General features: G+C 35.3%; 1 protein-coding gene across 4 annotated transcripts in view; it reads left to right on the top strand.

The window, feature by feature from the left end:
• ATAD2B (ATPase family AAA domain containing 2B) overlaps positions 1–27456 on the top strand; it is a 194784-nt gene that overhangs the window by 86605 nt on the left and 80723 nt on the right. For all 4 annotated transcript variants that reach the window (XR_002824315.1, XM_004377559.2, XM_004377558.2 and 1 more), the window contains exons 11-15: positions 5543–5658; positions 8660–8834; positions 13826–13914; positions 22975–23134; positions 24542–24632. Coding sequence is in view for 3 of the 4 variants with exons in the window: in XM_004377559.2 (XP_004377616.1) it covers positions 5543–5658; positions 8660–8834; positions 13826–13914; positions 22975–23134; positions 24542–24632 (631 nt within the window). In the remaining variant the exon portion in view is untranslated. The remainder of the gene's footprint in view (positions 1–5542; positions 5659–8659; positions 8835–13825; positions 13915–22974; positions 23135–24541; positions 24633–27456) is intronic.

Here is a 27456-nt window from a genome sequence, read left to right as displayed (position 1 = left end):
AAAAGTGGGAGGCCTCACACTGCCTGAATTTAGAACCTATTATACTACCATGGTAGTCAGAACAGCCTGGTACTGGTACAACAACAGATAACATAGACCAATGGAACAGAGTTAAGAATCCAGACGTAAATTCATTCACCTGTGAGCAGCTGATATTTGACAAAGGCCCAAAGTCCGTTCAATGGGGAAGAGACAGTCTCTTTAACAAATGGTGCTAGCATAACTGGATATCCATCTGCAAAAATTGAAAGAAGACCCATACCTCACACCATGCACAAAAAACTAACTCAAAATGGATCAAAGACCTAAATATAAAATCTAAAACAATAAAGATCATGGAAGTAAAAATAGGGACAACGCTAGGAGCCCTGATACATGGCATAAACAGAAAACAAAACATTACAAACAATGCACAAATACCAGAAGAGAAACTAGATAAGTGGGAGCTCCTAAAAATGAATCACGTATGCGTATCAAACGACTTCTCCAAAAGAATAAAAAGACAACCTACAGACTAAGAAAAATATTTTAGCTACGACAAATCCTATTAGGCTCATTAGAAATCTACAAGATACTGCAAAACCTCAACAACAGAAAGACAAATAACCCAATTAAAAGATGGTCAAAGGATATGAACATGCAGTTTACCAAAGAAGACATTCAGGCAGCTAGTAGACACATGAGGAAATGCTCACCATCATTAGCCATTAGAGAAATGCAAATCAAAACTACACTGAGATACCATCTCACCCCAACAAGGCTAGGATTAGTCCAGAAAAACAGGAAATAATGTTGGAGAGGTTGTGGAGAGACTGGAACACTTATGCAATGCTGGTGGGATATAAAATGGTACAACCACTTTGGAAATCAATTTGATGCTTCCTTAAAAAGCAAGAAATAGAAATAGCATATGATCCAGCAATCCTACTCCTTGGAATATATCTTAGAGAAATAAGAGCCGAAACACGAATAAATATATGCACACCCCTGTTCGTTGCAGCACTGTTCACAATAGCAAAAAGACAGAAACAACCTAGGTGCCCATCAGTGGACGAATGAATAAACAAATTATGGTATATTCGAACAATGGAACACCACGCAGCACTAAAGAATAATGATGAATCTGTGAAACATCTTATAACGTGGATGAATCTGGAAGGCATTATGCTGAGTGAAATTAGTCACAAAAGGTGAAATATTGTATAAGATAACTATTATAAGAACTAAAGAAAAGGTTTAAACACAGCAGAAAACATTCTTTGATGGTTACAAGGGTGGTGAGGGAGGGAGGGGGTAATCACTAACTAGATAGTAGACAAGAATTATCTTAGGTAAAGAGAAGGACAGCACACACTACAGGGGAGGTCAGCACAACTGGTCTAAACTAAGAACTTTCCTGAATACAAACAAACACTTTGAGGGACAGAGTTGTAGGGGCGGGGGTCTGAGGACCATGGTTTCAGGAGACATTTAGGTCAGTTGGCATAACAGAGTTTACTAAGAAAATATTCTTCATCCCACTTTGGTGAGTGGTGCCTGGGATCCTAAAAGCTAGCGAGCAGCTATCTAAGGTGCATAAATTGGTCCCAACCCACCTGGAGCGAAGAATGAAGAACACCAAAGACACAAGGAAAAATATTAGCCCAAGGGACAAAAGGGCCACAAAAAACAGAGACTCCCATCAGCCTTAGACCAGAAGAACTAGATGGTGCCTGGCTACCACCAATGATTGCCCTAACAGGGAACACAACAGAGAATCCCTGATGGAGCAGGAGAAAAGTGGGGTGCAGAACTCAAATTCTAGTAAAACGACCAGACTTAATGATCTGACTGAGACTGGAGGGAGTCTGGAAGACATGGCTCCTGGACTCTCTGTTAGCCCAAAACTAAAACCATTCCCGAAGCCAACTCTTCAGACAAAGATTAGACTGGAGTATAAGACATAAAATGATACTTATGAAGAGTGTTCTTGTTAGCTCAAGTAGATACATGAGTGTAAATTTGCAGCTACTGTCTGGAGGCAAGATGAGAAGGCACAAAGGGACAGGAACTGGTTGAGTGGACACGGGAAATCCGGGGTGGAAAGGAGGAGTGTCCTGTCACAGTATGGGGAGTCCAACTACGGTCACATAGCAGTGTGTGTATAAAGTTTTTTTATGAGAAACTAACTTGAACTGTAAACTTTCATTTAAAGCACAATTAAAAAAAAAAAAAAAGATCTTAAATCAAGAACCTGACTGTACACCTTCAGGAACTATAAAAGGGAAGAGTAAACTAAAACCGAAGCTAGTAGAAGGAAGGAAATAATAAAGTTTAGAGCATATATAAATGAATAGAGAATAGAAAACCAGTAGAGCGAACTAAAGAAACCAAAAGTTGGTTTTTTGAAAAGATAAAGTGGATAAACCTTTAACTACAATGATGAAGGAGTAAAGAAAGAATATACAAATAAATCAGAAATGAAGGTGGGACATTATTTCTGACCTTAGAAAAATGAAATGAGTATAAGAAAATATTATATATATATATATATAATATTATATTGTGCCAACAAATTAGATACTTTATATTAAATGGACAAATTCCTAGAAACACAAAAATTACCAAAACTGACTCAAGAAGTAGAAAATCTCAACCAATCTATAACAAGACAGTAATCAAAAACTTTACAGTGAAAAGTCTCAGAACAAATTATTTCACTTCTGAATTTTACCAGACATTTAAGGAAACATAACACCAGTCCTACACAAACTCTTCTGATAAATAGAAGAGGAGGAAACATTTCATAACATATTCTATGAGCTTGTAATTATCGTGATACCAAAACAGAGATACTACAAGAAAGGAAAACTATAGGCCAATATGACTTAAAATTTTGATGTAAAAATTCTCAAAAAGCTAGTAGCAAACCACATTTAAGAGCACATTAAAACAGTTTTATACCATGAACTAGTGGAATTTATTCTAGGAGTGTAAGGACATCCTATGGTTCAACATAAGAAAATTAATCAGTGTAATACACCACATTAATAGAATGAAGGGAAAAATACCCACTTGATCATCTCAATAGATGCACTAAAAGCATCTGACAAAATTTAATAGCCTTTTATGATAAAACACTCAGCAAACTAGGAATAAAAGGGAACTTCTTCAACGTGATGAAGAGTATTTATGAAAATTCCATAGCTGATATTGTTCTTAATGGTGAAAGACTGAAACCATTTCTCTAAGATCAGGAACAAGGCAAGGATGTGCACTTTCACTACTACTATTCAGTATTGTACTAGGGATCCTAGTCAGTACAATTATGTAGATTTTTTCTTAACTGTTAATAGTATTTTTTTTGGGTGGGGGGTACTTCAGAATAAGGTTATTGCATAACCATGAACTTATTTCATATTTTTCCCTTTGCTCCTATAACTCTGTCTATATAAAATATTTTAATTGATTTTTGTATGAGAGAGTTAAAAGATTAATTGGAGCTTAAAAAAAAAATAAGCAACCATTGCCGTTGAGTCAATTCTGACTCATAGTGACCCTATAGGACAGAGTAGACCTGCCCCATAGGGTTTCCAAGGCTGTAATCTGTAGGGTTGCTATGAGTCAGAATCAACTCCATGAGACAATTTTTTTTTGTTTGTTTTAAATCTTTACGGAAGGATACTGCCATATCTTTCTCCTGCGGGGCAGCTGGTGGGTTCCAACTGCCGACCTGTTGGTCAGCAGGTGAGCCCTTAACCACTGTGCCACCAATGTTCCTTCAAGAGTTATATGTATATTTGAAAATGAAATTTTGGCTATCTCCAATCTAAAATCACAGAGAAAAACATATTCATCTTATTTTTTTTTTTTAATGAGGGCTAAGGAAGTTTCAAAGTATTGAATATACCTAGAATTTCATGTCTGATAGTTCGTTTTCTCAGAGGATCTTGTCTAATAATCTTTGATTATATACTATTACTCTCTTGAATCTAGTTAACTTTAGATGTCTCTGCCAGTCAATTGGAGTAACTTATTTCTTCAAAATTTGATATCATATACAAGAAAACTTAGCTTCTCTTAGAATGTTTTTGTTTCGTAAGCTTGGTTTTTATTTCTCTAGTTTATGAAAGTTATTTTCTATCACAGCAATATATTCATTGAAAAACATTTTCAACTACCATGACAGAATAAAGAAGCAAGGAAAAAAGTCTTCCTTAATCCAACTTTCAGGCAATCACTGTTAATAGTTTGGCAAGATTTCCTTCAGGCACTTCTTTCTGGACAGTTTTTTTCTTTGTAAAATCTTTTAGCTATTTAAACTGTTCTGGGCAAGAGGAACAATCTTTGTTGCTTCTTCTGATAGATCAGTGTTCTCAGACTTTTTTCATTATTGCCCTTGCCCCAAGGATAAAAGTTAAATTAAATTTCTACCTAACTAGAGAAATTATGTATTAGGGAGATGGATTTTGTTGGGTAAAGTTGAGCTTTGGTGGGCTACAAACCATTGTAATAACTAAGACTTTTTGCCCCCTTTATCCCACGAAACAATTTTTTTTTAAAAATTTTTTATTGTACTTCAGGTGGAAGTTTACAGAACAAACAGTTTCTCATGAAACAGTAGTACATATATTGTTTCATGACATTGGTTAACAACCCCACCACATGTCAACCCTCTCCCTTCTTGACCTTTTTTTTTTTTTTGGTGAAAATATGCATAGCCAAAGATACACCATTTCAAAAATTTCTACATGCACAGTTCAGTGACATCAACTATGCTCTTCCAATTGTGCTGCTATTCTCACTTTAGATGAAGGTTTACAGAACAAAATAGTTTCTCATTAAACAGTTAGTACTCATGTTGCCCTATGACAATGGTTAACAACCTCACAACACATCAACACTATCCTTACTCAACGTTGGGTTTCCTATCACCAGCTTTAGTGTCCCCTTCTGCCTTCTAGTCCTTGTCCCTGGACTGCTGTGCCTCATTAGTCCCATTTGGTTTTATGGGGCTGTCCACTCCCCGGGTGAATGGTGAACCTCGGAAGTGACTTCACCACTGAGCTAAAAGGGTGTCTGGGGGCCATACTCTCGGGGTTTCTCCAGTCTCTTTTAGGCCAGTAAATCTGGTCTTTTTTTTGTGAGTTAGAATTTTGTTCTCCATCCTTCTCCAGCTCTGTCCAGAACCCTCTGCCATGAAACAATTTTTACCCACTTTGGGATGATGCTGCACTTGCTTAGAATGTACGTGGTACATGGTATTTTGAATGGCTTTTAAACTATCAGAGTAAGATATGTTTACCTATAGACATTAAAGTTGTAGATTGGCCATAACGCTAGTCCTTAGTTACTTAGAGATTACAGAATCGTAGCTTTATGTGCCTGAACTAAAACATAAACTTAAATTTTACTGCTGACTTTATTTTTCTACTCTTATTTGTTATTATTTCAAAAGCCCTTGTTGAAACCATATAGTTCTGAATCATAAAACCATTGTGAATTTTAGAAATCTTTAAACATTTAAACTTTTTTATATTAAACTTTTTCTCTTCTTTCCAAGGCACGGTTTGATAGTATAGGTGGATTGAGCCACCACATTCATGCACTAAAAGAAATGGTAGTATTTCCACTTTTATATCCAGAAATTTTTGAAAAGTTTAAAATCCAGCCTCCAAGGTAAGTAGTGTTTTAGGAGTTTAGTATTGTTATTACTTTGAATTTGTCAAATTTCTATTAATAAATGTTTATAAATATAAATATTTGATATGGATTTATTTGATGTTTTCTAGCAATGAGAAATAGGAATGAAATTTTATTAATTGGGGCTTAGGGCTGTGGTACTAAGTGTGTTGTTAGAGTTTACATTTCAGGATTTAGGAGTCAGATATAAAATGAAATGTTTTTTTTAATTGTACTTTAGATGCAGTTTACAAAACAAACTAGCTTCTCATTAAACAATTAGTACACATAATTATTTTGTGACATTGTTTACCAACCCCACGACATGTCAACACTCTCCCTTCTCAACCTTAGGTTCCCTATTACCAGCTTTCCTGTCCACTTCTGCCTTCTTGTCCTTGCCCCTGGGCTGATGTGCTCCTTTACTCTCATTTTGTTTTATGGGCCTGTCTAATCTTTGGCTGAAGGGTAAACCTCAGGAATGACTTCATTACTGAGCTAAAAGAGAGTCTGTGGCCATACTCTCGAGGTTTCTCTAGTCTCTGTTGGACCAATAAGTCTGGTCTTTTTTTTGTGAGTTAGAATTTTGTTCTACATTTTGTCTCCAGCTCTGTCCAGGACTCTGTATTGTAATCCCTGACAGAGCAGTAAGTGGTGGTCCAGGCACCATCTACTTGTACTAGATTCAGTCTGGTGGAAGCTGTGGTAGTTGTGGTCCATTAGTCCTTTGGACTAATCTTTCCCTTGTGTCTTTGGTTTTCTTCATGCTCCCTTGCTCCAAATGGGATGAGACCAATGGAGTATCTTAGATGGCTGCTCACAAGCACAAGATGAGATTCTTTATGCAAACCTTAAATGTACAAGTAGATTCTCAAAGATATTTTCCTGAAATTGGCTTTCTAATAGCATTGACTTTGATGCTCTATGTTATTTAGTCTTGGAAGCACAATTTCATTGAAGTGTTTCTTTGACTTGATGATGAGGTGTTTTTGAAAAAGGATAAACTTAATTTATGGTAAATTAATTATGATTGATCACAAGGTCGTTAGCTAGTGAACTATTAGAAAAGGCTGAGGGATTATTTTAAAGGAAATTGGGCAGAATATACTGAAGATGGACACATAGATTTAAACTGGTAAATGTACTTTTTCATTGGGTAGGCACTTCTTGTTCAGATTTGATCCTAATTTATTTTCCATATTTTTAAGAACATGGAGACTATTATTAAAGAAGCTTCTTCTGTTAGATTAGTGGATTAAAAAAGTGGCCTATTCATCTAAGATACTCCACTGGTCTCATCTCTTCGGGAGCAAGTGAGAATGAAGAGAACAGGATACAACGAAAAGATTAGTCCAAAGGACTAATTGTCCACAGCTACCAAGACCTTCACCGGACTGAGTCCAGTACAGCTAGATGGTGCCCGGCTACCACCGCTGACTGCTCTGACCAGGATCACAACAGAGGGTTCTGGACAGAGCTGGAGAAGGATGTAGAGCATAATTCTAACTCACAAAAAAAAAAAAAAAAAAAAAAAAAGAAAGACCAGATTTACTGGCCTAAAGGAGACTGGAGAAACCCTGAGAGTATGGCCCCCAGACACCCTTTTAGCTCAGTGGTAAAGTTACCTTCGAGGTTCACTGATCAGCCTGCGAGTGGACAGCCCAGTAAAACCATGAGAGTAACGAGGTACAGGAGTCCAGTGACAAGGCCCAGAAGGCAGAAGGGGAGTAGGAAGCTGATGATAGGGAACACAAAGTAGAGTAAGGATATTGCTGATGTGTTGTGAGATTGTTAACCATTGTCATAGGGCAACATTTGTAGTAACTGTTAAATGGGAGACTATTTTGTCCTGTAAGCCTTCATCTTAAGTGAGAATAACAGCACAATTAGAAGAGCATAGTCAACGTCACTTAAATGTGTATGTAAAAAAAATTTTTGAAATGGCGTATCTTTGGCTATGTGTTTTTTCACAAAAAAAAAAAAAAAAAAAAAGTTGAGAATTTAGAGGGTTAAAATGTTGTGGGGTTGTTAACCAATGTCATAAAACAGCATGTGTGTTACTGTTACATGAGAAACTATCTGTTCTGTAAGCCTTCACCTGAAGTACAATAAAATATTAAAAAAAAAAAAAAGGTGGCCTATAATTCTATATTCAGTTTTTAAAAATAGCAGTTTATTTTTTATATGATATAGCTTGAATTTTCAGAGTCATTATTAGTTTTTTCAAAGCTATAAAGCAATATAGTCTTGCGAAAAACTTAAAGCAGAATGTGTACTATGGCACTTCTCCCCAACCCCTAACCAAGGTCCTCCTATTCCTTAGGGATGAACAGTTTTGTATATTTTTTTGTTATAGGTTTCTTTTATTCACATATGCATATATTAATATTTTGACTTTATTATACACATATAAACATTTTAATATAAATGAGACTATACAATAATACCCTTCTGTAACTTTTGGTTTTTTTATTCCTACAATATATTCTAGATACCTTACCTTATCAACAATGTATTATTCTTTTCGACACATTATTAGTGTTTTATTGTATAGATATAGTATAGCATATTTCACTATCCTTTATTTATAGATATCATTTAGATTTTATAATTTGTCATAATTAGAAGCCATGCTCTATTGAACATCCTTTTAAATCTATATACATTTTTTTTGGTGTATTCCTATATGATACATTCTAAGATGTGAAATTTTGGGGTCACAGGCAAAACACATTTAAAATTTTGATAGATCTTGCTAAATTACTCTCAACTCTGATCTAACCATTTCTTGCCAACCAAAGCTTGGTGCTTTGAGAATATCCTCTGGGGACTCAGCAAAGTGAAACTTTTGTCTGTATGTTGGAAAAAGATTCACCAATGTCTAGTAATTATAATATAAATTAGTACAAAATTATATGGGAGGCATGTTCTTTTATGTTGGCTATATTAGTGGTAGTGAGAACATTAACTTACTGTTCTTGATTGTTTCATTATCTAGGGGCTGTTTGTTTTATGGTCCTCCTGGCACAGGTAAAACCTTGGTTGCCAGAGCATTAGCTAATGAATGTAGTCAAGGAGACAAAAAGGTGGCTTTCTTTATGCGAAAAGGAGCAGACTGTTTAAGCAAGTGGGTTGGTGAATCTGAAAGGCAACTTAGACTTCTTTTTGATCAGGTAAGAGAAGTTAGCTAATTCTAGAATAACTTGTTTAGAAGTTTAATAAATTTAGTTTGCAGACAATCTGTTTATGGGGAGGCATATTTTCCAATCAGTATGTTAACTTTTGGATCAGTAACCTGAATTTATATGCCTTACAGATATTTAATAGCAATTTTACTAGTACTTTTGAATATTTAAAATGATTCATAAAACATTTGTTGAGGTGACTGCTAGGCATATAATACCATGTTATGTGCTTTTGAGAACCTAGTGTATAACATCTATATCATTAGATTATAAAATAATTGAGGAAATATAACAGGCATAAAAATTTAAATATCTGTACAAGAAATCTCGCAATGCGGTGTATTATTTATTTTCATGAGTTGTAAGTATGGTGCTGGAGGGGTTCAGAAATAAGTGAATGCTTTCAGAATGTGGAATGAGGTGAGTGAATGTTGTGTAGGCTATCTGTACTATTTACATGTAACAGTAACTTTAAAAATTTTGTTTCCCACACAGTACTTTATAAAAATTAGTCCTGATATAAATTCACTTTTGATTAAGCTTGTGAAGTTAGTCATTCATATTTGACAATTCAACTTATATTTGACTATATCTGAGGAAATTTATGTGAAGAAAATGCTTTCCAAAAACATTTATTGATCACTTACTAAGTTGATGTGTATGAATCTATGGGACAAAGAACTTGGTTTGGCCTTTGTCTCTGGTTTCTGGGAATAGCCTAAGCAATTAAGGTGCTCTTTGTTTTCTAAAATAGGCAGGCAGGTAGAGGATGCACAGGCCCCACACATGGCAGACTAACTTCAGAAAGTGGGGAGGGGCATTATGTAGTCATGTATGTTCATAGATTGGATCAATCATAATCATTAAGGCCCCAGTCGTGTATGCATTGAGGTCCCAATGACTTACAAAGAACTCTGGACTTCGATGCTCTCTCTTTGGGGCCTGCTTGATTGGTGAGAACATCCACGAATGGGAGAGGGTGGCATATCCCTGGGGACAGTGGTGGCCCATGCCCAGGACTCTCCCAGACCTGGCCTGATACGTCTCTTTCTTGTATCCTTTCTGGATATAATAAATGGGTAACTATAAGTATAGGTGATTGTTGTTAGGTGCCTTCAAGTAAATTTCAACTTTATGGTGACTACTTGTGACAGAGTAGAACTGCCCCATAGGGTTTTCTAGGCTATAATCTTTGCAGGAGTAGATCACCAGGTCTTTCTCTGATGAAGCTGCTGGGTGGGTTTGGTTAGCAGGTGAGCACTTAAGTGTTTTGCCACCAGGGCTCCTTAAGTATAGGTAATAGTCTTCATGAATTTTGTAAGCCATTTTAGAGAACTAACGAACCCATAAGGTGGCAGTGGGATTCTAACTTAGCTTGGAGTGGCTAATTTAGAGGAGGACTGTGTAGGCAGTCATTAAGGACAGAGCCCTAACTTATGAGAAACCAGCTGGGGGTAACTGGGTGGCAGAAAGACTGCAGAGCAGTTGATGAAGGACAGAGTCCTTCTAACTTGTGACTTAGCCCCAGGGGCCTAGAGAAAGAGAGAGGGGCTGGCTGGTCTGAAGTACAGGGAGTTGTGCAGACTCCTGAGCCTATAGCTGGTATCTGATGACCTGGCCTTGGGTGGCCAGCGATGTTTTGGCCTAATTCTGGGTGGTTAGGGTGAGAGAGTAAGTGCCACTGAAGAAGTGGCTGGCAACGAGTATCTTGGAGATGTGGGTGAAGCCTGGATCCATTTCCAGGAGGGAATTGGCTTCATGCTGATCCTTGCCATGTAGTAGTAACAAAGGTGGGGTTTGCCTGCTTTGCCCATTTAATGGTGCAGTTAATGACAATAGCAGCACAATGAAAGTCCTTTGTAAAAGGTAAAGCACTTCATGTCTTATTTTTTAGTTGTTGTTAGTATTAAAAACTGCTGTGCTCTAGATAATGGATTTAGAAAGATGAATAAGATTCTTACCTTCAGGGAGCTCAGTGTCTAGTGGGAACTCAAACATATGCAGCCTGAATGCTTCAAAAGAATTTAATAATAATTGAAAAATATAAATCTAATGTTGATAATAAGGAAGAATTGGCTTGGAAGTGCTGGCATATTGTCTAACTATTTCATTAAAAATTATTTCACCGGGTTAGACCTTTTAGCCAGTTCATGTTGGGTATAGGAGTATCTCTTGGTTTAATCAAAATCTTAGCATGAACCATGCTGCTGCTTTTATCTAAATTTACTGTATTTTTTTTCATGATTTTTCCTAGTGGGTAGGAGTAGTTGAAATGCTCCTGTGTTGTTTTTTTTTTTTTAAATTGCTGTTAGGCATGCTTGTCCTTTTATTATTATTATTTTTAACTGGATTATTTATTTCCTTATTTGTTTTTTATTTATTATTGTTGAGACTATACACAGCAGAACGTACACCAATCCAACAGTTTGTACATGTACAGTTCAGTGACATTGATTACATTCTTCAAGTTGTACATTCTCACCCTCCTTTTCCAAATTGTTCCTCCCCCATTAACATAAACTCACTGCCCCCTAAGTTTCCTAGCTAATCTTTTGAGTTGCTGTTGTCAGTTTGATCCCATATAGTTATTTTCAGTTGCCTCATGTGCATATAAAAGCTGTACAATGAATAAGGAAGACTGAAGAAGTATTGATGCATTTGAATAATGGTGTTTGCAAACAATATTGAATATACCACGGATTGCCAGAGGAACAAACAAATCTGTCTTGGAAGAAGTACAACCAGAATGCTTCTTAGAAGCAAGGATGGCAAGATTTCATCTTACATACTTTGGGCATATTATTTGGGAGGGACCAGTCCTTGCAGAAGGACATCATGCTTGGTAAAGTAGGGGGTCAGCGAAAAAGAGGAAGACCCTTGACAAGATGGATTGACACATTGATTGCAACAGTCGGCTCAAACATAGCAATGATAGTGAGGATGGTGCAGGACCAGGCAGTGTTTCGTTCTGTTGTACATAGGGTCGTTATGAGTCAGAACCGACTCGATGGCACCTAACAACAACAACAGATGATTCCATAGCTCTGTCAGTTGCCCAAGGCACCCCATTCAGCCAACAAGCCTCCTGCCTGAACTCTCTCATATCTCTCGCTCCATGAGCCAGGAAGCTCATCGTGCCATCTCCTGCCGTTCTCCTGTTTCTTCTGTTGCTGGTTCTCTACCATGCTTTCTGCTGCGTCTCGCCATCTTGCGCCATATCCAGTGTTACAGCTCTCTGTCTCCAGTGTCCAGGAGGTTCTCGGCACAGGGACCTTGGGTCCAAAGGATGCGCTCCGCTCCCTGCTCTTCTTTCTTGGTGTTAATGAAGTCCCCCCTTTCTGCCTCTGGGTTGGCTCATTTTAAGCCTAGCACGATAGCAAAACTGATCAATTCCCTTGTTAGGGTTCCATATGCCTTATTTGCATGGTCCCACCCCCCCACAAGGGTGCCATGAACCTTATTTGCATTATTAGCAAGCTGTCCAATCCCCATGGTGGCCCACAAGCACCTTATTTCCATAGTTCCACCCAATTACTTGGTGGGAGTTACAAGACCATGGCGAGAAAAGCCATATAAAAGCAATCCATCATACTGCAATTAGCAAAGATCCTGAAGTTCGATAATACATTGTTGGTGAGCACCCTAAATTTTGCTGATGAGATGGTAAATTGGTACATCAGTGGAAGGAACTTTGCAAATATGTAACCAAATTAGTAATGACATATGTGTTTTTAGCCAGTAGTTCACTTTCAGAATTTATTATGTAGGTTTGATTACACTCATGTGAAATGAGAAATGTACACAATCATTTATTGTATCATTGTTGATAATAGGAAAAGATTGAACGCCGCCTGAATGTCTGTGAGTAGGGGAACCATTTAATTATGGTACATATATACAAAGGAACTATTAAAATGTAGCTATTAAAAAAGGATGAAGCAGTGTGGCCATATAAGATACAACTATTGACCTCTACTCATCTGGAGCAAAAGAGAAAGAAGGAAGCCCAAGACTCAGAGAAGAAGCGCATCTATAAGACTAACGGGCTACATGAACTATCGCCTCATCTACCCTGAGACCAGAAGAACTAGATAGTGTCTGGCTACCACTACTGATGATTCTAATCAGGGCCACGGTAGATGGATCCTGATAGAATGGGAGAAGAATGTGGAACAGAACTTCAAATTCTTAAAAAAAAATTCCAGACTTACTGTACTGGTTGAGACTAGGGGACTCCCGGAAACTACTGCCCTGAGATACTCTTTAAACCTTGAACTGAAACTATCTCCTGAGGTCTCCTTTTAGCTAAATAACAGATCGGCTTACAAAATAAAGAATATCAACCATGAGTACGTACTGCATTCCTTTAAAAAATCATTTATATGAAACCAGATGGTCAACAATTACTTTAAAACAAAGATGAGATGGTAAGGGGACACGGAAACTAAGTTTCTAGAAATGGAACAACTAGAACTGAAATAATGAGAATGTTCACACATCTTGAAGAATGTAACCACTGTCACTGAACAATTTGTGTAGAAATTGTTAAATGAAAACCTAATCTGCTGCATGAACTTTCACCGATAACACAATAACATACTATTTAAAAAAGAAGAATGAGGCAGATCTTGGTGTCCTTATATGGAAGATAACTAAGTTACATTGTTATATCATAAATGCTGTGTTATGAAAGCAGAACATTGTGTATGGTATGCTACTGTTTGTGTTTAAAAAGTACATTTTTGTGTGTATTGTGTGTAAGTAATATGTATAGAAGAATAAACAAACAAAACGGTGGTTGTCTACTGTAAGAAGACATTGTGGTTGGAGACTGAGGTGGCAGTGAGATCTCCATTTTACTGCATACCTTTTCATAACTGCTGTATGTTATGCCATTTACTGATATTATCTATTAAAAAATATAGTTACATTTTCAAAATGAAAACTAAAAAATAACATTTGTTTTCTTTTTACACTAGGCATATTTGATGAGACCTTCTATAATATTTTTTGATGAAATAGATGGGTTAGCTCCAGTTCGCTCTAGCAGACAAGATCAGATCCACAGGTAAATTTTTCCAAATCTGGTTATGTTGAGTTCTTTTAACTCATTGACTCAGTATTTAGCCTTAGCCATTGGCTAAATGCATGAGGCTTACAAAGAATTTTAAAGTGTAATCTGTGATCTCAAAGAAGTTTTAATTGAAGACTTAAATGATGTTTAAGATATGATTAAATGAGAAAGAATTATGGAACATAAGTTGCAAAGAGTTATAAATAAGTTCTGGAGATGAGATAGCTCTCTGAAGAATGTATTTCTCCCAGAAAGCTTTTGGGAAGAGATGGTACCGAAGCTTGGCATTGAATAATATATTTATTGAGCACCAGTTATGCATAAGTATTTGTCTAGGTGGAAAGATGATTCTGTCTTCTAGTATCTTATAGTTTAATAGACGAGGTAAACTAATGAATATGTTTAGTATAGAATTGAAAATAGTTAATTCCAGGACTTAAGTTTCAGAAGATATAGCAGGCTAGGCTGTTTAAACATGTCTTCTGATGAAAACAACTAAAAATGCTAAAACAACTAAAAAGATAACTCTGTAACATGAGTGAGCTGACAGGATAGTGAAAAAGCTGAAGCTGAGGGAAAGTGAGAATCCTGAGTGGTAATTGAAGCTTCTTTTGCCTTGATGGCATTTTGTTGAACTTTGATGACCTCTTAGTGTGAGAGGAACCGAAGTCAAAGCCCTGGGTCTGCCCTAGATGTGAAATCTAATTTGAGGCCCTTCTGACATTAAGATGGGACTCTAAAAAACCTTTTTCTCAAGGTAAAGGTGAACCAGAAGTATACCATCCATCTACCTGCCTTGCCCCTCCCACCAGTACTCCAAATTAGGGGATTGTATGTAAAGTTGCCTTGGTGCTGAGCAAAGCAGGGAAGGAGAAAATCTCAGAAATTATAATCACAAGCTAGCTCACATTTACCTTACTGACTGGTTCTAAAACCTCAACCTGTGAATTAAACTGGTTTGAGACTGTTGTTGTTAGGTGCCATCAAATTGGTTCCGACTCATAGCGACCCTATGTACAACAGAACAAAACACTGCCCAGTCCTGCGCCCTCCTCTCAATCGTTGTTATGCTTGAGTGCATTGTTGCAGCCACTGTCAGTCAGTCTCTTGAGTGTCTTCCTCTTTTTCACTGGCCCTCAGTTGTCCTTCTCCAGGGACTGATCCCTCCTGATAACATGTCCGAAGTATGTGAGGACGTAGTCTCACTATCCTTGCTTCTAAGGCAACTTCTTCCAAGACAAATTTGTTTGTTCTTTTGGCAGTCCATGTATATTCAGTATTCTTCGCCAGCACCATAATTCAAAGGCATCAGTTTTTCTTTGGTCTTCCTTATTCACTGTCCAGCTTTCGCATGCATATGAGGTGATTGGAAACACCATGGCTTGGGTCAGGCACACCTTAATGTTCAAGGTGACATCTTTGCTTTTCAACACTTTAAAGAGGTCTTTTGCAGCAGATTTGCCCAATGCAGTATGTCGTTTGATTTCTTGACTGCTCCTTCCATGGATGTTGATTGTGGATCCAAGTAAAATGGATTTCTTGACAACTTCAGTTTTTTCTCTGTTTATCATGAGACTGTTAGTACCTCTAAATTAGCAGAATTAGGCATAGATCCTCTGTCTGAAGGAAATAACTTTAATTGTGGGCCTCAAATAGTTCTCACAAATAAATTTTCAAGGATTGAGCAAAACATAATCAGAAATTATGCTTGCACAAAAGTAAGCAAGGTACCATAGGTGAGAAGCAGCAGAAACAGATCCATGGAAGCTTCAGGCGTTAGGATTTATCTGACACAGTTTATAAAATAACTGTGCTTGGTATATTTAAAGAAGTAACTGTTGTTTTACAGTCTCCTGTAAAACTATCAACAGAAAACCATTGATACTGTGGTAGGAATTTGTAAAACTACCACATAATATTTTAGATATGAAAAAATACAAAATGTTTAACAACAGAATAGAGTTGATGAGAGAAGTAGTAAACTGGAAGATATATCAGAAGAAATTATATAGCAATCAACACAAACAGACAAAAAGATGAAAAATACAGAAGAACAGTTAAGAGCATAGAAGCTAGAGTGAATAAGTCAAACATACATTTAGTTAGAATTCCAGAGGAGATATGAGTATGAGGGCAATAAATCATCTGGCAGTGTGTTCATCCATCATATCTGGAAGTGAAATTCTTGAGTACCAAATATGCAAGTTTTAATATCTAGAGTAACTTAATAAAATAGAAACATAGTGTTTAATTCCCAAATTCTTAGAAGGAAAGAATAAAACAATTAAAAAAAAATCAAAGGAATCAAGAAGATAGAGGAAGAAAACATAGAACCAGTAGGAGAAGCAGCATAAAATATGAATGTAGATTTAACCCAGATATATCAATAATTAAATTAAAAATAAATGGACTAAGTATTCTTGTTTAAAGACAAAGATTGCCAGATTGGGAACAAACAGAATACAACTATGTTTTGTTTACAAGAGACACATCTACATACGAAGATACAGAAAGGTCCAAAGTAAAATGGTAGGAAAAAAAATAAAAAAAACGTATACACAGGTGTTCGTTGCAACATTGTTCATAACAGCCAAAAAGTGGAGACGACCCATATGTCTATGAACTGATGAATGGGTATATGTAGAGTGGAACATTGCTCAGCCACAAAAGGAATGAAGTTCTCATATACTACAATATGCATAAACCTTGAAAACATGCTAAGTGAAAGGAGCCATACACAAAAGGCCACATGTTTTATGATTCCATATATATGTGATGTTCAGAATTGACAGATCCATAAAATGGTTGAAAAATAGCAAGTAAATACTAACAGAATGAAAGCTGGTGTAGTTCTATTAATCCCAGACAAAATAGACCTTAAGGCTTAAAGCATTACTATTCACATAAAGAAGATTGCTTCACAGTGACAAAAGTTTCAGTTCACCGGAAGATGTAACAATTTAATATTTGTAATCCCCTAATAAACGATTTTCAAACTAGCTAAAACAAACATTGACAGAACTGCAAAATAAAATAGTTAAATGGACAATTATTGTAGTATATACCATGTATCTCTCTTAGAAATTGATAGACTGAGTTGATGAAAAAAAATCAATGAATGCTTTTTTGGTTATTTTTAACAACCACATTTCATAAATTTGATCTGCTAGTCATACTTATGTTAAAAAATTACACAGTGGAATCTCCTTTGAAACATAATAGCTACATGTGTTTCAGAGTAGACCTGTGCTGCATAGAGTTTTCAAGGCTGTGACCTTTTGGAAGCAGATTGCCAAGCCTGTCTTCTGAGGCACTTCTGGGTGCGTTTTGAATCACGAACTTTTTGGCTAGTGGTCAAGTGCTACTCATGGATCATACACAGCATTTAAAAAAATAGATCATAGACTTGTCTCAACTAATTTCTGAAGTTTGGTAGTATACAAAGTAGAAGAAACAATGAAAAGATAAGCAGAGAATTTATATGTTTGTAATTAAGAAATGTTGCTCTAGAGTCTAAATAAAAGACTAGGCTGTAAAAAGGAAAATCATAGCAAATGATATCAAATGAACAGAAAACAGATGTAATAAGAGTCACGAAAGACAAAAGTTGGTTCTTGTAAATACTAATAAAAATGACTAACTTCTGGCATGGTGGGTCATGATCAAGAAGGCACCAATAAACAATGTTAGGAATGCAAAATGTGATGTTTCAGATTCTGAGGATATTAAAACATAAGAAAATATTGTGTAACTTTATTCTGATAAACTAAAAAATGATAATAAAATGGACACATTTCTAGAAAAATAAAATGCAATAAAACAGCCTCAAAAAGAAACGGAAATCTGAGCTCTTCACATTCAAAAAATTGAATCAGTGATCAAAAGTTCTTTCAAGAAAGATCTCTTACTGGGGAGTTCTACCAAGCCTTAAAGAAATAAATTACTTCAGAGTCTTTCAAGGACGATAAAAAGGGAGTACACTTTTCAAATCATTTTATGAGGTTAGCGTAATCTTGATAACCAGACATATCAAGGACTCTCAAAAATGAATAACAAAACATGAAATCATGTTAAAAAAAAATGGGTAAAAGATTTGAATGGACACTTCACCAGAGATGATAAGTATGGCAAATAAGTACGTGTAAAGATGTGTAGCATCATTGGTCATTAGGAAAATGCAAGTTGAAACTCACGATGAGATACAACTACACAGCCATTAGAATGACTGAAACTCAAAAGACTGACCGTACCAAGTGTTGGCAATGATCTGGAGCAAATGAACCTTTCATATGCTGCTGGCGGGACTGTAACATGTGCAATCACTTTTGAAAACAAATTGGCAGTTCCTTAAAAAGGTAAATGTACAGCTAGCATATTACCCAGCCTTTCTACTTCTAGATGTTTACCCTAGAGAAATGAAAGCATGAAGTCCATACAAAGACTTGTATATGAACATTCATAGCAGCTTTTTTTGTGATACCTAAAAGCTGGAAAACAACCCAGATGGCCACCAGCATGTGAATGGATACACAAATTGTGGTATATCCATATAATAAGATATTATTTACCATTAAAAAAGAATCAGCTTTTATTATACCAGCAACACTAATGAATCTCAAAATGATTATGTTGAGTGAAAGAATGGGGGTGGGGAGAGTGCTTACTGTATGGCCCCTTGTATCTAAAATTTTAGGTAATGCAAACTAATCTATCATGACAATAAGCAGATTAATCACTGAGGTTAAGAGCTCAGCTGCTAACCAAAAGGTCGGCGGTTCGAATCCACCAGCTGCACCTTGGAAACCCTATGGGTTAGTTCTGCTCTGTCCTACAGAGTTGCTATGAGTTGGAAATAACAGTGGGTTTGGTTTTTTCCTTTTGGGGATGGAGTAGAGGGACTCAAGGGGGGTGGTAGGATGACTTACAAAGACACTTGAGGAGACTTTTGTCTCTGATGGGTATGTTAATTATCTTGATGGTGGTGATGGTTTCATGGGTGTGTACATACTTCAAACTTCATCAAACTGTTTGTACTTTAAATATATGTATTATATGTCAATCATACCTTCATAAAACTGTTTAAAAAAAAAAAAAGACAGAATAATTTTGTCTCAAGTATGAATGTGGATTTAAAAATCCTAAACAAAATAGTAACACATGACATCCAGGAAGTTATAAAAAGGTTAATACATCATGACTAAATTTATTTTGTTTCAGATATACAGGGTTTGTTCAACATGAGAGAAATCAATTAATGTAAATATATCACATTATCGTATTAGAAAAATCATATAATCCTCTTGATAGATGTGGAGGAAGTGTATGATAAAATTCAGTATCATTGTAAGAACCTCACAGAATTGGGAAACAAAAAGTTATTTCCTTAAAGATATATACAAAAAAATCTATAACCAGGGTACTTAATGTTGAAAGATGAGAATTTTTCTTTCTTTCTTTCTTTCTTTTTTGTTTTAATTCAACAGTCATGTATTGGGCACATGCCAGGCACATTCCCGTACGTTATTTTTTGAGTGCTTACAACATCCTTGTTAGGTATGTATTACAGTTTTATTGTTCAGCTGAAGAACTGAATCTCAGAAAGGTTAAGTGACTGGTTCAAGTTTACTAAGTGTTAGAGATGCTTGAAATTTTCTCTTTTAATGTTGAGAATAAGCAAGCATAGCTGATGTAACACTGTACTATACTCAGCCAGTATAGTCAGTCAAAAAAAAAAAAAAAAATCAAGATATGCACATTGGAGGGGAGATAACAGTACTTGTAGATGATGCAGTTGTACCTGTAGAAATTCCAGAGCAGTCTACCGATAACTTTTTAAAAGTAGTAATGACCTTTTCAGTCAAACAATAGACAAGCCCATAAAATAAAAATGCTTCGTAAAACAATCAATTATATGAGATCAAAAGGGCAATATTTACCCAAAAGCAAAGATGAGAATGCAGGAAGGGGTAGAAAATCAGGATGAAAGGAAACGGGGAACCCAGGGCGGAAATGGGGAAAGTGCTGACACATTGTGGGGAATGAAACCAAGGCCGTGAAACACCTTATGTATGTCTATCGAATAGAAATCTAATTTGCTCTGTAAACTTTCACCTAATGCACAATTAAAAAAAAAAAAAAAAAAGTAGCGGTGAGTGTTTACAGCAAGGTTAGTCCAATCAATACAGATATGAATTGTATTTCTTTGTACCAGTATATGTTTAGAAATGTAAAGATAATATTTATGTTAGTGTAAAAAAGTCACTAGGAGTGAATCTAAAAAGTCACATGTAATATCTGTGGAGAAAATAATAAAACTTGAGAAATGTTAAAGAAAGATTAAATGAGTGGAGAGAAGGACCATGTTCGTGAGTTAGAAGACCAAATATTTTGTTGTCTATTCCATATTCATCATTAGACTCAGTGCGATCTCATTAAAAATAACAAATGTTTTTGGAACTTTACGAAATAATTCTGAAATTTATTTGAAGTACCATGAATAGCGAGGACTCTTGTAGAAGGACATGGTGGGATAATGTGTTCTACTGGATATCTAGGCCTTTTAGGATTAGGTAATTTGATATTACCAGGCTAGACAAATATATGAATGAAACAGAGTTTAGAGCCATAAATAGATCTACACATATATAGATGATTGATTTATGATAAGGTGCCATTGCGAAGCTGTGGGGAAAGAGTGTCATTTTCAATAAATAGTGCTTCACATCAACCCTCCCCCCTAAAAAAAATTTCAGTTGGATTTTACATCTATATTTGAAATGTAGAACAGTAAGCTTTTAGAAGATGGTGTATGAGAGAGTTGGAGACAAGCCTTAAATATCATGTTAAGTAGTTTGGATTTTATTTTGAATATAATAAAAACCATTGCCAGCGAGTCAATTTTGACTCAAAGCGACCCTATGGGACAAAGTAGAACTGCCCCATAGGGTTTCCAGGAAGTGCCTGGTGGATTCGAACTGCCAACTTTTTTGGTTAGCAGCCAAGCTCTTAAGATTTTGACCCAGGTAAGGGTCATTCACAGATCTTTTTTTTTTTAAAGATGACTTTTGGTAGAATTTATCCTAGATTGTAATTCAGTTTCTAGCCATGTTTGCGACATGACCTGAAAACACTTCTACTAAAAACATTTAAAAATGCTGATAAATTCTAACAAATATTTGAAATGCTTGTCTGTAACTGGAAAAAACCAAGAAGTGTTTCGAGGTTAAATGTGGTTAAATATTAACTTATGCTTAAGGATGCCTATTCTCCCCTCCTCCCCGACCGCTTATATTTTAAGCATGATACTTAGGTAATTAATTTTCAGTTTTTAAATTAGGAAAGGAGAAACATTAATTTCCATGACTGACAGATCCTCTTTATACATGTACACTGAGTATCCAGGATTTTGGTTCAATTTATAGATTTTGGAAACACAACTAGAACTTGGTTTGGGATGGACAATGATGTCTTTAACATGTTGAGCATATTGAAGAAGTTATTTCAGGTAGGTGTTAACAGTAAAAGATATAGAAATGAGAATAATTGGAAAACACTCAGAAGACCATTGTTACTAGAACTACAGTTTGTGTTATAGTTAGACATGAAACATTTTTATTCAGCAATGTTTAAGTCATAGTTTAAAAAAAAAACCTACTGTAAAATAGGCACAAAATGACACTGAGTTAAACTTAGTTAAAATGGTAGCCATTTGAAAGAAATTGCCTAAAAATATAACAGTAATGCAAATTTAATGCTATAAGAACTCTAAACATCATTTAAATTGCCAGGCATAAAAAAACCCAAGATTGCTATCTATTAAAACAGACTATTACATTTCTTTAAGAAACGCTTTATTGAGATTCACATACCATGTAATTGTACCCATTAAAACTGTACACTTTAGTGACTTACAGTATATTTACAGTTGTCCATCCATCGCATCAATTTTAGAACATTTCCATCACCCTAAAAAAGAAACCTCCTAGACTTTTGCTGTCACTCTGTAGTCCTCCAGGCTTCTCAAACCCTTGGCAACTGCTAATCCACTTTCTGTTTTTAGATTTGCCTATTATGGACATTTTATATAAGGAGAATCATACAATACCTGGCCTTTTGTGTTTGGCTTCTTTCGTTTAGTGCAATGTTTTCAAGGTGCATCTGTGTTGATGCATGTATCAGTACTTCGTTCCTTTTTATTGCCAGATAATATTTCATTGTATGGATATACCAAATTTTGTTTCTTCATCAGTTGATGGACATTTGGGTTGTTTCCAACTTTTGGCTGTTATGAATAATCTGCTATAAACATTCATGTACAAGTTTTTGTGTGGATATCTGTTTTCATTTCTCTTGGGTATATACCTACCAGTGGAGTTCCTGGGTCATATAGATATATGTTTAACCATTTGAGGAACTGCCAAACTGTTCTCCAAAGCACCTACACTGTTTTACAGTCCCACAAGCAGTTTATGAGCATTCTGCTTGCTTCATATCCTCAGCAACACTGGTTGCTATTGGACTTTTTTATTCTGTTTATCCTAGAGAGTGTGAAGTGGTCTTCAGTTTGCATTTCCCTGGTGGTTAATGATGTCAAGCTTATTTTCATTTGCTTATTGGCCATTTGTATATCTTGGAGAAATGTCTATTTGGATGCTGTCTCCATTTTTTAAATTGGGTTATTTTTCTATTTTATCCTTGAGTTATAAGAGTTCTTTACATACTGTTGATGCTGTACCCTTATCAAATATATGATTTACACATATTTTCTCTTATTCTGTAAGTTGCCTTTTCATTTTCTTGATAGGGTACTTTGAAGCAGAATAGTTTTTAATTTTGATGAATTCCGTTTAATCATTTTTGGTTTGGGTTGCTGTGCTGTAGGTGTGTATTAATATAGTTCAATATATTTTGAAAAAGATTTCTTTAAATTACTTTGTATTAAGATATAATCATGCTACAGTTACTTTATTAGCATTTAGGACTGATAAAAATTGTTATAAGGAACAGTTCTTACAATTTTTTTTTTTTTAATTTTCCCTGAAAATTTTGTTATAGTTCTATAGTATCAACCCTGCTTGCCCTTATGGATGGATTAGATAATAGGGGCGAAATTGTTGTTATTGGTGCTACAAACAGACTTGATTCTATAGATCCTGCACTCAGGAGACCTGGTCGTTTTGACAGAGAATTCCTTTTCAACCTACCTGATCAAAAGGTAAGAGTTTTTTTATTTTGTATGTTAAAGTTTATGTATAATTTGATTGTGAAGCTGATATATACTTTAAGGGTAGTATTGTATGAATTTTCATTGCTTAAATTTTGTGCTTATGGGGCATCGTAGTTACCACTTTAAAAAACCCTTAGAATATAGTGATGGAGCGAGATTTATCTTGAAGATTTTGTACTTGTCCTTTTTATTTTGGTGCTGAACTCAATTCCTTATAAAGCCAGTAAGGTGTTACAATCTTGGTTATAACTTGCTCTTGGTCTTTTTTTATAGCGTGGAGAAGTTCAGGTAATAGTGTTGAGGGAACAAATACATTCAAGTGTTAAAGAGTGTTGTTTTTCTACCCCAAGAAGGCAAACTTGAGAAAGAAATTCTGATCTGACTCTTCGTGGTAGTAGTATCAGCTGATTGTGGATTCTTATACTTCAGTGTTTCTTTTGTTTTACTGTGGGAAAAAAAAAGAAAATTCAGTTTATTTTGGAACTAAGCTGTTAAATTTTGATTGTACTGTACAGTCACATCTTGGGGTAGAAGATACCGTTTTGAAAAAAAATCAAGATAAAATTGTTTAAGCCTTTGATTTTTCAATGAATTTAATTAATGTATACTAAAATCATCTTGTAAAATATTAAATGCCAAAGCATCAGCTGACTTACAGAAGGTAATAATATGCATTATATTTCTGTACTCAATTGAATATTTTTACAAAGTAAACATTTTTTAAAGTTTTAAATGACTTCTCAAGTTAGCTCATTGTTTAGTCATAATACCTTGTGTATATGATAGGGCCAAAAGTTCTGTGAAATCTAAATATAAAGTTGTATGAAAGTTATGAATATTATGTTATTGTTAGTTGCCATTGAGTCGGCTCCGGCCTAGTAGCAACCCTCTGTATAATAGAATGAAACTTTGTCCTGTCCTGTGCGAATCCTCACAATCGTTGCTATGATTGAGCCCATTGTGACAGCCTCAGTCCATCTCCTTGAGGGTTTTCCTCTTTTTCACTGGCCCTCTAAATATAAAGTTATATAAAAGTTATGAATATTATAACATTAAAATTTCTAGTTCATATATTTTTAAATGGTAAAGATGATGTGGTGGAAAAGTGAAGCCCAGTTTTGAGTTTTAGACCAAGATCAGTCACTTAGTGTGCCACTAGTCAAGTTTTTTTCACCTCTCAGAACCTTAAGTTTCTAAGTTTGTGAAATAGTGACAAAATCTCTACTGCATATCTCAGAGGATTATCGTGGGGACAGATTTAATATGAATGCCAAGGCATTTACATTTCTTTTAAAATAAACAATTTTTTTTTTTCTGGGGTATGGTTAGTCAGAATTTGTTTCAGCTAATATATTTGCGGGATTGGTGTTATTTTGTCTTTTCTTTTCTTCTTAGGCAAGAAAACACATTTTACAGATCCATACCAGGGACTGGAATCCAAAATTATCAGATGCTTTTTTAGGCGAATTAGCTGAAAAATGTGTTGGTGAGTGCTATTATTTGAGTTCTTTATTGTCGTTGTTTGTGCTGTTCAGCCTCCCTTTCCCCTGATGTTTGGAATGTGGATGCGTATAGTTATGTTTTTGATTGTGCAGATTGCTCTGCCTTTATCTTTAAAAATTATTTTAAATATCTCACTTAAAATTTGAACACTTTTAAATTAGAATTTTAGCTGCCATTAGGTGTTTGAGTAACAAAGCTCAGTAGTAATATGCCTTTTATTGAGTGCTTGGTATCCATAATATGACATGAAAAATATAAATGTATTGTATGCAGTGTCTCCTTTTAGGAATTTTCTCCTCTCAGAAATTTTACTAAGACAACTAAGCTTAAACTTGAGAGAGAATGGTCCATGTCAAAGGCAGGACAGCAGTCTTTTACTTTGCAGATTACACAATGGACTCGTCTTCATGCATGTGGTCTTGAAATGAGTTGGGTGGTAGGGGTCTTTGAAGAAAATTCTTAAAGGCATCTGCTAATGTTCCCCCCGACCAAAAAAAAAAAAAAATCCAATGTAATGTTAAATTATTCGGAGTGGACTCTCTTCCCACAGAGTGAATGATGAACACTGCTGTCCTAAAAGGACATGGTGAGAGTATTTTATGTACATACATGATCATATATAGGAGATGCAATTCAGGACTTTGGCTCTAATTAGGTCTGAAGTAAAAATAGATACAATATTAAGCAACTGAGTGTACAACACAGGCATTATTCCTTCATTCCTTTTCTCTCTTTTGTCTATTTTCCTCTCATTCTCTCAAAAATAAAATAAAAATCTCTCTCCATGAATTTTAAGCATTATGAAGAAATCCTCAAAATAAATCCACTGTCAACAGTCTACTTGGGAAAACTTTAAAGTTACCAAAACCAAAAAGAACAAATTAGTTAAAAAATCATTGTGATCCACTATCAGATAATTAAAACTTAAATAGAACATTAGTCCATTCAGTTAGCTACATCCGAATTATCCTCTTCATCCACAGGGACCTCCATCTCCGAAGCAGCATCCCTCAGCTTTTGAACCACAAAGACCTCGACATCTTCTGGTGAGGAGAAAACGTAAATCTCTCCAGCACTATTACAGTTTAAGCTTTGCCTGGTATAAGAGAGCATGCGCCAAACCCATTTCATGTAAATTTGGCTTGACCTTTGCAAAGCCTTGTGCTGCTTTATGGGAGAGGGTGGTATTTGGTATAAAATCCAGTCTTTTCCCTTTTTGAAATTGACCCTTTTTGTCTCCTGCTACTTTTATGATCTTAATGGGAAATTCTTGTAGGTTTTTCTGTGAATTTGTCACAGATCAGTCCTTAACTGAAGTAAGCAATAGTTTTGGAAATTCCCTAAATGAGAGATATTTTTAAAAATTACTATTATTTTTTCTGTCATCTGAAGTATTATATACTTTAATTCTTCATCCTAAATGCTAGAGACTTAGTTTCCTTTTGCATTTCCAAAACCCAATACTTCTTATTTTTCCAAGTGTTTTATTTTAGCTTTTAGTCACTTTCTTAAGTTTTTAAATTCTCAAGACATAATTTCTTACAGGACTGAAAACCTATCTCCTGCCTTTTTTAGGAGAGGTGTACAGAACCTGTTTATATATCATTTTTCTTCTGGAGAGTGACATAAAAATCCATTACAATTGAATTAACTTCTGTTGTTGGTTATAACATTTGCTCCATTTAAGAAACCAGTTCACATAAAAAAGAAAAATACAAGTCTTCAAACAAGAGTCAAATAGTAACAAATGTTAGATCTGTTATAAACTCATCAGTTTATGAATCCCAAACATGTTTTAACGTGTATGGGTTCATTTCAGTGAAATTTATGCTGAGCAAAAAAGTGTGCAGTCTTGATGAATAACTGCAAAGATAACTAACCTCTTTTCAGAGGTTATGGATTTGGTAACTTTTTCCTTGAAAAAATTCCCAAGCACTTAGAGGTTTTGCAGGCACAGATAGGTGTGATTTTCAAGTAGTGAAAAATTTCCTCAACAGCATACATTGATAGCAGTGATACATGTTGGCATCCAGAACGTTTGCACAGATAATAGGAGCTTAAGGTTAATGTGGAGCTCAAACTTACTCATATTTCTGTATTCCATTTTCACTAAGAGGGCTAAAACTATGAAAACATCAATAATGAGGCTTCTATCTTGTCGGCCTTTTGTTATGTTTGATATTGTGCTTGAAAAATAACTTCGTAAAATTTTGGTAAGACCTTGTTTCTTTCTGGTCTATCCTCTGAATAGCTTTATTTTTTAGTCTTTCAGAAAAAATTTGCTGTGATTATGATGTACTTTTAATTCTGTTTTAGAGTCTAGTAAAGGAAGTATTATAAGCTAGTACTTCTCAAGTTTTTTATAGTGTCAAAATCGTTTGTAAAGCTTTTATGGTCTCAAACCTCTAGAGATTCTGATTTACTAAGTTTGTCATAGGGCTTGGGTATCTGTATTTTTGCTTTAGTTGCTCCGTTTTTTCTGATGAATATTCAGTGTTGAGAACCACAGATATAAACCAGTAATTCTCACTCACAAACAACTGTGAAGAAGATGTTTCCTATCTTTATAGTCTATTGGTTGTGATCCATGTGAAAATTTAATTTTTAAAATAGGGTCTATTAGTGTTGATAAACTTTTTAATTATCTGGAACAAATTAGGAAAAAATGAAGTACATTGTTATATATGTAATTAACATGTTTTTTATTATTATGTCAAATATTACAGGTAACATTTACTACATAAAATGCTTTTTAGTAGCTGTTAATTTTTTTCTGTTTTGTCTTAAGTGTTTCTGAATATATAATT

The sequence above is a fragment of the Trichechus manatus genome, unplaced genomic scaffold, assembly GCF_000243295.1.
Source record: "Trichechus manatus latirostris isolate Lorelei unplaced genomic scaffold, TriManLat1.0 scaffold00052, whole genome shotgun sequence".
Lineage (NCBI taxonomy): Eukaryota > Metazoa > Chordata > Mammalia > Sirenia > Trichechidae > Trichechus > Trichechus manatus.
Note: the sequence above shows the minus strand (reverse complement) of the source record. Positions and strands in the feature narration are given on the sequence as shown.